The 10,378-nt window shown below is 45.9% G+C and overlaps 1 protein-coding gene across 1 annotated transcript in view; it reads right to left on the bottom strand.

Annotated features, from left to right (window-relative positions):
• MCF2L2 (MCF.2 cell line derived transforming sequence-like 2) overlaps positions 1 to 6,551 on the bottom strand; it is a 227,007-nt gene extending 220,456 nt beyond the window's left edge. Inside the window, exon 1 of the mRNA XM_022571165.2 lies at positions 6,405 to 6,551. Coding sequence (XP_022426873.1) covers positions 6,405 to 6,456 — 52 coding nt within the window. The 5' untranslated portion in view covers positions 6,457 to 6,551. The remainder of the gene's footprint in view (positions 1 to 6,404) is intronic.
• Between the last annotated feature and the right edge of the window lie 3,827 nt (positions 6,552 to 10,378).

Below are 10,378 nucleotides of genomic sequence, written 5' to 3'. Positions count from 1 at the left end.
CAGGATTCTGGCTGGTTTAATATGACTGCCCCAATGACCACACCAGCCCAAGCTGGCCACTCTTGCTCTGTGGTGCAGCTCCACACTAGGCAACAGCTGCCCCAGCTGATGGGAGAGTACAGTTGTGGGGGATGGGAGCCAGCTCAGACCCACCACAGCATCCGAATGGGGCAAGGGAAGCTATTACTGGTGCTCGTGGAGAAGGCAGATCCAGAGCAGTCTGAACTCTGACTGATGTGACAGGACCACCCTAGCACACACCCCGGCCAGCACCAGGTGCCCACGCTGGCCCCTCTTGTTCTAGCACTGCTCCCCTCTGGGGCAGAGTTACCAATGCTGGGGGGGAGAAGGAAAGCACACGCTTACAGAAAACAGAACCAGCTCAGACCTAACCCTCAGGGCTTCTGCTCCAGCAATTTGGGATCAGACCCCACACCCAATAGGGTGGTGAGGGTCACTGAGCAGAGGGGAAGTCCTGCCTCACACCTGGCTCTGGCTTCAGCCTCTCTATCTCCAGCCCCACCACCTACCAAGGTGCTACCTACCAGCACACCCTGAGGAAAGATGTGCCTTGGGCCCATGTCAGATCCAGCTCTCCCATCAAAGCCACTAGGCACATGCAGTGCCCAGTGTAAGGATGCTCCCACACAAGGACACCCCTTCAAGACCAGGATAGATAACTGTTTCACCTAATTTCATAAAGACAGAAAAAGTTAAGCAGAATAAGAAGACAGAGGAATTTGTTTCAAATGAACGAACAAGGAAAAAACCCTGAAAAAACAACTAATGAAACATAGATAATTTACCAGATAAACAGTTCAAAGCATTATAATAAGAACGCTAATTGAACTAGGGAAAATAAATGAACACAGTGGGACTATTAACAAGGAGCCAGAAATTAAAAAAGAACCAGTCAGAACTGAAGAATACAATAACTGAAATGAAAAACACACTAGAAGGAATTATCAGCAGACTAGGTGATACACAAGAACACCTAAGTGATCAGGAGGATAGAATAATGAAAATCACCCAATCAGAACAACAAAAATAAAAACAAATTTTTAAAATAAGAATAGATTAAGGGACATCTGGAACAACATCAAGCATAATAATATTCGCATTATAGAAGTCCCAGAAGGAGGAGAGAAAGGGGTCAAAAATGTATTTCCCAAACCTGAGGAAGGAAACAGATATCCAGGTACAAGAAGCAAAGAGTCCCAAACAAGATGAACCCAAGGAGACCTAGACCAAGACATACTGTAATTAAAATGGCAGAAGTTAAAGACAGAATTCTAAAGGCAGCAAGAGAAAAACAAAGTCACATATAAGAGAATCCACGTAAGACTATCAGCTGATTTTTCTGCAGAAATTCTGCAGGCCAGAAGGGAGTAGCAGGACATATTTAAAATGCTGAAAGGGAAAAACCTACAACCTAGGATACTCTACCCAGCAAGATTATCATTCATAATTGAAGGAGAGATAAAGAACTTCTCAGATAAGCAAAAACTAAGAGTTGGTCAATACTAAACTGATACTAAAAGAAATATTAAAGGGTTTTCTCTAAGTGGAAAAGAAAAGGCTACAAGAAGTATGAATCTATAGAAAAGGAAAAATCCCACTAGTAAAGGCAAATATACAGTGAACGTTATGGATTAACCACTTAAATAAGCTGGTACAAATATTAGAAGACAAAAAAATTGTAAAAGTATAACTACAATATATGGTAAAGGGATAAACATGAACATATAAAATATGACATCAAAAACACAAAACATGAGGGGAATAAAAAAATGTAGATCTTTTAGAACGTGTTTGCACTTAATGACTAATACTTTAAAATATATATATATATATATATATATATATATATAGTTATAGGTCAACATATATAAACTCCATGGTAACCTCAAATACAAATTCTACAATAGATACACAAAAACTAAAAAGAAAGAAGCACATGCACACCACTAAATAAAATCATCAAACCACAAGGGGTGAAAATAAAAGGAGAAGAAAAAGAACAGAGAAGAACTACAACAACAAAACAAGTAGCAAAATGGCAATAAGTTCATACCTATCAATTGTCACTTTCAATGTCAATGGACTAAATGCTCCAGTCAAGACACAGGGTAGCTAATTGGATAAAAAAACATGGCATCTTCTGCTGCTTACAGTAGATTCACTTCAGAGCTAAAAACACACACAGACTGAAAGTGAGAGGATTTTAAAAGATATTTCATACAAATGGAAACAAGATAGCTGGGCTATCAATACTCATATTAGACAAAATAAGACTTTAAAACAAAGTCTAGGGCTTCCCTAGTGGCACAGTGGTTAAGAATCTGTCTGCCAATGCAGGGGACACAGGTTCAAGCCCTGACCCAGGAAGATCCCACATGCCACAGAGCAACTAAGCCCATGCGCCACAACTACTGAGCCTGCGCTCCAGAGCCCATGAGCCACAACTCCTGAAGCCTGGGCACCTAGAGCCCATGCTCTGCAACAAGAAAAGCCACCACAATGAGAAGCCCGCGCATCACAATGAAGAGTAGCCCCCACTCACCGCAACTAGAGGAAGCTCACGCACAGCAACAAAGACCCAATGCAGCCAAAAATAAATAAATAAATAATAAATTAATTTTTTAAAAAAGTCTAGAACAAAGAAGGGCATTATATAATGATAAAGGAATCAATACAAGAAGAGGACGTAATACTCATTAACATATATGTACCTAATATAGGAGGACCTAAATACATAAAGCAAGTACTAACAGATAGAAAGGGAGAAATTAACAATAATACAGTAATAGTAGGGGACTTTAACACCTCACTCACATCAATGGACATTATCATCCAGACAGAAAATCTATAAGGAAACAATACTCTTAAATGGCACATTAGACCCATTGGACTTAATAGATGTCTACAGGACATTCCATTCAAAAACAGCAGAATACACATTCTTTTCAAGTGCACATGGAACGTTCTCCGGGATAGATTACATGCTAGTCCACAAAACAAGTCTCAACAAATAGAAATTATATCAAGCATTTTTTCTGACCACAATGGTATAAAACTAGAAATCAATTACAGGAAGAAAAATGGGAAAAACACAAACCCGTGAAGACTAAACAACATGCTACTAAAAAACCAACAAGGGCTTCCCTGGTGGTGCAGTGGTTGAGAGTCCGCCTGCCAATGCAGGGGACACGGGTTCGTGCCCTGGTCTGGGAAGATCCCACGTGCCGCGGAGCAGCTAAGCCCGTGAGCCATGGCCACTGAGCCTGCGCGTCCAAAGCCTGTGCTCCGAACGGGAGAGCCCACAACAGTGAGAGGCCCACGTACCGCAAAAAAAAAAAACAAAAAAAAAACGGGCAGAAGACCTAAATACACATTTCTCCAAAGAAGACATAGAGGTGGCCAAGAGGCACGTGAAAAGATGCTCAACATCACTAATTATTAGAGAAATGCAAATCAAAACTGCAATGAGTTATCACCTCACACCAGTTAGAATAGGCATCATCGGAAAATCTAAGAACAATAAATGCTGGAGAGGGTGTGGAGAAAAGGGAACCCTCTTACACTGTTGGTGGGAATGTAAACTGGTGTAGCCACTATGGAGAACAACAGTATGGTCCTTAAAAACCTAAAAATAGAATTACCATATGACCCAGCAATCCCACTACCGGGCATATACCCAGAGGAAACCATAATTCAGAAAGACACATGCGGGGCTTCCCTGGTGGCACAGTGGTTAAGAGTCCGCCTGCCAATGCAGGGGACATGGGTTCAAGCCCTGGTCCGGGCAGATCCCACATGCCGCGGAGCAACTAAGCCCATGTGCCACAACTGCTGAGCCTGCGCTCTGAAGCCTGAGAGCCACAACTACTGAAGCCCGTGCATCTGGAGCCCATGCTCCCCAGTGAGGGGGGCCGCTGTGATGAGAGGCCTGTGCACTGTGGCGAGGAGTGGCCCCCGCTCTCCGCAACTAGAGAAAAGCCCACATACAGCAACAACGACCCAACGCAGCCAAAAATAAATAAATTAAATTTATTTTTAAAAAAAGAAATGTGCAAAAAAAAAAAAAAAGGCACATGCACCCCAATGTTCATTGCAGCACTATTTACAATAGCCAGGTCATAGAAGCAACCTAAATGCCCATCAACAGACGAATGGATAAAGAAGATGTGGGGGCTTCCCTGGTGGCGCAGTGGTTGAGAGTCCGCCTGCCGGTGCAGGGGACGCGGGTTCGTGCCCCGGTCCAGGAGGATCCCACATGCTGCGGAGCGGCTGGGCCCGTGGGCCATGGCCACTGAGCCTGCACGTCCGGAGCCCTTTGCTCTGCAACGGGAGAGGCCACAGCGGTGAGGGGCCCGCGTACCGCAAAAAAAAAAAGAAGATGTGGTACATATATGCAATGGAATATTACTCAGCCATAAAAAGGAACAAAACTGGGTCATTTGTAGAGACGTGGATGGGCCTAGAGACTGCCATACAGAGTGAAGTAAGTCAGAAAGAGGAAAACAAATATCATATGTTAACGCATATATGTGGAATCTAGAAAAATGGTACAGACAAACCAGTTTGCAAGGCAGAAGTAGAGACACAGATGTAGAGAACAAATGTATGGACACCAAGGAGGGAAAGGGGGGAAATGAATTGGGAGATTGGGATTGACATATCTACACTAATATGTATAAAATAGATAACTAATGAGAACCTGCTGTACAGCACAGGGAACTCTACATCACTTTGCTGTACAGTAGAAACTAACACAACATTTTAAAACAACTATACCCCAATTTAAAAGAAACAGAAGAGAACTTAATAATCATCCAAGTCTACCTCCTCGTTTAAGAGATGGGAAGCTTCATCCTGAGAGAGGCCCAGTGATCTGCCCAAGATCTTTAGTGGCAAAGGGCCCAGGGACAGGACCAATAACACATTCACAGGTTAGATGGTGTTTTCACCCACATTATCTTACAAGCATACTAAGCTGGGTGGGGAAGGATTATTAAAATTCCCATTTTCCAGCCTGAGGTGGAATGACTTGTCCAGAGCAGAATTCAAATTGAGATGGTCACACACCCAGTCCACTGCTCTTTCCTGCACCACAGTTTCTTGCACACGTTGGTATTTAGCTCAATCATCTCAGCATTCAATATATTTCAAACTACAAATTCTGTTTTATTTTATCCTATCTTCAGCAGTATGTCACATTCGGCCTTCTCTGGTAGGATTATACTGACCTTCTGTCTTAAAAAAAAACCAGTTCAGTGGCCACATTTGGCACCAGAAACATTTTTTAAAACTTAATGAGGCTCCCCATACAAATCATCTTCACAAAATATATCACATGTGTATCATTCCAGATGTATATTATTGCACTAAACACACTGAACCAGTGTGCTCAAAGAGCAATAACAGCTCACTAATTGAAGCAATATTTATCATATAAATACCAAAAAGGCAGTTTTAACAAATGCGTGGAACACTGAGAAAAAAACTTCCTGACTTCATCAATAAAAACTGATTTGCATTCACAGAAGGGTCTCAAAGTGAAGCGAGCAACAGAGAGAATTATCGGGATAATTCTAGTCATCTAAATCCAAAGGATCTGAACCTGAATGTGTTTTTTTATTTGAGGAGGTCCAGGGAAGGGGTGGGGGAGAAAATGTTAAGGAGGAATTTCCTTGCCGCTATCTCAATGTTCTCTTACGGTATAGGGCCTGTCTTTCCACCACAACCCTTATTTCAGGAGGAAGGCACGCATGTTTTGCTCCCCATTTTGAACTCATGGAAGAGGATTAGAATTGCTCAGTCTCGTGGGGCTGGCAGAGGTTTCTCGGTGGGGTTCACCTGGGGCCGGGCGACACCTCCAGGCCGTACTTCTATAGCACAGGCCAAGGAGCTGGACTGCGCCCCGGCCCTCTACTGTGACCTGCATTCCGACACGCTGTCTCGTGAAGGACCCTCCAGTGGCCTGACAGCGATTTCTGCTGGAAAGCACCGGCCTTCGCTCCTCCCGTTCCCTCTCCTTTCTCAGTATCGGGTCAATCACTACACAACTGGCCACCCCTGCCCGCGGTCAGCAGCGGGTAACAGATCCTAACAGCCAACTAGCCCTGGGTTTAGCGCTCAACAGACTCGGCAATTGCCTGGTGAAGGCTCCTGCCCCATGGCCTGCTCCGGCCCCGCCAGACGCGGGGGACGCCCAAGGCCGCGAGCGCAGCACCCCAGGGACGCCTGTTACAGAGCAGCACCGGACGCAGCGAGGCCCACACGCTGGGCAGACGCCCCTCGACCATCCCAGGGCTGCGACGGAGGGCGGGGTGGGGGGAGACCAGGTCCCAGGCAACGCGCCCACCCTCCATTAATAAAACTTAGAATTAAGCGTCATTTACCGACACGAGCGATCACTGTGGTCAGTCGCCGGGTGAACTCCTGAGGGGCCATTTCTTCTTTTAACCAAAACAGCACTTCGCCGAAAAACCACTCGGTATAAACAAAACAAAGCAACACAAAACTGTTTCCACTGATGCTATGGATGACTTTTTAAAGGCATCTCTTCGCGAGGATGCTCGGCCCTCACACTCTTCCTCGCTCTCCTCAGGCACAAAACGAGAGTCACTCCCAGCCAAGGCCAACTCTCCAGGGCTGTGCGGTTAGAGGACGCCAGCCACGCCCCGGAGGGGGTTATTTTAAAGATTAGGTGGAGCGGCTTTTCCAACTTGACGACTGGCTTTACGAGAGAGGGAAGCGGCAGTTCGGGAGAGGAGAAAAGCAAGTCGCCCCAATCTCGCTGTAACCGCGCTCTGGCGTCGCGGGCCGAGGGGGCGCATGGGTTTCTGGATTTGTGGTCAGATGTGCTGAGCTGCCTCCCGGGAGGGTCGCGCCGGGATGAAGGATGCTCTGTCAGCGCGCAGGGGGCACGCGGAGTCAGCGGGTGCGGAAGGCAGAGGAGCTGAGGTGTTCAGGGCTCAGCAGTGCAGCCCACCCAGCGTCGCCGCGCGCCCTTGCGCTTCCCGCCTCCGCGCCCACCTTTCCCCGCCCGGGGGCGGTGCCCGAGGCTCCCGGAGAGGCGCGCACGCGCGAGAGCACCACCCTGTTTCGGGTGGGGCAGGTGCGCCCATTCCTCTAAGAATGGGGGCGATTCAAGATCTGTCCTCCAATTGTGGGAGAGGAGACAGCGAGTTTGGTGCGCCCGCCAGCACCGGGGTTCTGAACGCCAGATGCTCGGTTCCCTGGCTCGTCTCTCCTCCTTCCCCGCCAGGTATCTGCGGAGAAACCTAGGCGAGAAAGGGACTGGCAGGGAGTTCTGCGGCCGCCCCGCTGGGGCTCTGGAAGGAAGGCTGTTTGAGGCCCAGCTGCCCGTCCCATCCACTGACTCCGGGCTTGGGGGAGGGGCGGTGGCTGGAGTTTTTTTCCCCCTGTTAGGGGTTGTCTCATTCAGTTATCAGCGTCCACTGGACACACTCGCATTTAGAGCCGGGAGCGCGGGCTGTGCACCGACCTGGCTCCGCACGCGTGTGCGTACGTGTGTCTCCACTGTGTGGGCCTTTTCCTTTGTGCAGCTCCTCCCGTGCGCCCCCGCTCCGTCTGCCAACTGTCAGGCGCGCCAGTGCGCCCTCCTGGAAAGGCTCTGGCACAGCGCCATTGCGGAAAGCATCGGATCCGCAACTATCCAGCGGTAGACGCTGTCCCGGGGCTTCCTTAGGTGGCTCCAGATACTACCTGACAGACGGACTAACCGAATTCAGTAGAGCTCCACGTGAAAAGCCTGAGCAAACGAGAATCTAGTCAGGTTGTCCCCCAGTCCATTCCTAAAAGGGGGGACCCTGTCGCGAGAGTGCCAGGACCACCCACAGGTTCTGAGCCAATTCCAGGAAGCTCAGCTTTCCTCTTTGGCATGTAAAAAGCCAAACCCCAAACAAACACCTCGGATTCAATTTCTAGTAATAGCCACTCATCCCAGGGGTTTGGGGACGTTTTAAAATGCTTTCTGCTAACAATTGTGGGCTGTGGTTAAGAGATGATGTTAGTCCACCTGCTACGTGAAATTTGTGCAGAGGTTCTTCTCTCCTGTGATGTTTGGGCTCTTTGCACTCTGCCTGGACAAGTAGAGCAACCATTTTCATAGCAACCTCCTGCGAGAAATTCAGAAAGGGGTTAAAGACCCAAAGGAGTAAAACAGCTTTGGGTTGTGTTTCCACGGTAGTATCTGGCTCTTCAAGGGTCACAAGTATTTTTGAGAAACCAAATGAGGTGTTTTCTGTTGGTAGTAGTCAGTACCTGGTGACCAGTCAGAGCCAACTGTGAACTGGCCCCTAGAAACCAGCATATTGCTAAGGAGACTGATAATGTGGGACATGCTGGACTTTGCAGATCCAGTGAGCTCAGCTTCTCAGATTAAGCCAGGTTTTATGGGTAAGAATCATGGATGGAAGGGACGGGAGAATGGGAAGAGCAAGAAGAGTCAGGTGAAGCTTATGAATAGGAATGAGAGAGAAAAGAAAGAAATAGGAAATAAATCACACTCAGAAGGCTGGTCTCCTTCCCACATCTGTACCTTCACAATCTTCAGAGGTTTCCATGGAGATGAATTGGCTGACTTTATAGCAAGATGTAACAGGCAGTGGTTGTCCTCAGAAACCAGTTCTGTCCCCCCATTTCTAATACACGCTCTCCTGGGGCCTCAACTGCTTCACCTGGGCTATGAGAGGGTGGGTCTGTGATCTCCAAGTTCCCTTTTCCAGTTCTGAAATCCTGTAACTGTAACTAAGAAGAAATGAGTGTAGTTTTCAATAGCCCATACCTCCTTGTTCCTCTGAGAAAACAGTTATTATCTCCGTTGCTCTTGTGAATATGGACATGCTTCCTGCCTTCTCTCCTTCCCTGCCCTCCTCCCTTCTGTGCCTCTCTTTATCTTTTCTAATTATGATTTATTTCCTGTCTGTGACAAATCACATTGCTCTAATATATGGCAAAATCAAGCAACAAGTCAGAATAGCCTGCCTTCCTCTCTAATGAATGAAGTAATAATCAGTCACATCTATTGAACATCAATTATATGCTCAGGGTTGTGATAGGCAGTGTCAATTATAGCAGCTACCACCGCCATATAGTAAGTGACTGCTCTGTGCCACCTGGTATAATGGTAGGCATTTCACAAACATCATTTAAGCCCCACAATAACCCTTTAGGGCTTTAATCTTATTTTGCAGATTCTGCTGGCACAAGAACCAAACTGTGGATCACTTATGAATCTAGACTATTCTCTGCCTTCAGGTAAGGATTTGCCTGAGCTTGGAAAGACAAACTATCCTCCAAGCACTGCCAAAGTAGATTCTACCTCCCTTTTGGTGGATTGTCAGCACTGCCTCCAACAATGAAGAGAAAGACAAAGGACCCACCTTGGGTGCCACAGGTGAGGTTAGGCACCATTGGGGCCACCCAGTTTAGTCTAGATCAGTGGTTCTCAAACTAACAGAATCACCTGGAAATACAGGTGATTTTTTAAAATACAAACTCCTGGTCCCCATCTCCAGAGATTCTGATTCAGTAGTGTGGAATGAGACCTGAGAGTTTGCATTTTTAACAAGTACACAGGATTACGGATGCTGCTGGTTCTGGGACCACCACTGGCCTAGAGCAAAGCTCTTCAAAATTCTTAGACTGCAAACCACAGTATGATATAAAATTTACATCATGACATAGTCAACATAAATTACATAATTAAAACAAAAGTTGTATGGAACAATTTTCTTCCCTTCAGAAAAGTTAACTCAAAATGAATCACTGACCTAAATGTAAAACACAAAACTATAAAATTCCTATAACATAACATAGGAGAAAATCTAGATGACCTAGGGTTTGGTGAAGACTTTCTAGGTACAACACCAAAGGCACAATCCGTGAAAGAAAGAATTGACAAGATAGACTTCATTAAAATAAAGACTTTCTGCTGTGTGAAAGATACTATCAAGAGAATAAAAAGAGAAGCTATGGGCTGATAGAAAATAGTTATGAAAAACATATCTCTCTGTTAAAAAAATAAAGGCCTGTTATCTAAAATATACAAAGAACTCTTAAAACTCAATAGTAAGAATAACCTGATTTTTAAAATGGGCTAAAGACCTTCACAGACACTTCCTCAAGATATACAGATGGCAAATAAGCATATGAAATGATGCTCCACATCATATGTCATCAGGGAAATGCAAACTAAATAACAACGACATACCACTACACACCTAATAGAATGGCCCAAATCCAAAACACTGACAACACCAAATGCTGGTGAAGGTGTGGAGCAACAGGAACTCTCATTAATTGCTGGTGGGATTGCAAATAATTTGGAAAATTGTGTTTTATAAGA

The sequence above is a fragment of the Delphinapterus leucas genome, chromosome 4, assembly GCF_059928025.1.
Source record: "Delphinapterus leucas isolate spDelLeu-1000000601 "Yukka" chromosome 4, BTC_Dleu_Yukka2, whole genome shotgun sequence".
Classification (NCBI taxonomy): Eukaryota; Metazoa; Chordata; class Mammalia; order Artiodactyla; family Monodontidae; genus Delphinapterus; species Delphinapterus leucas.
This window is presented reverse-complemented; position numbering and strand designations above follow the sequence as displayed.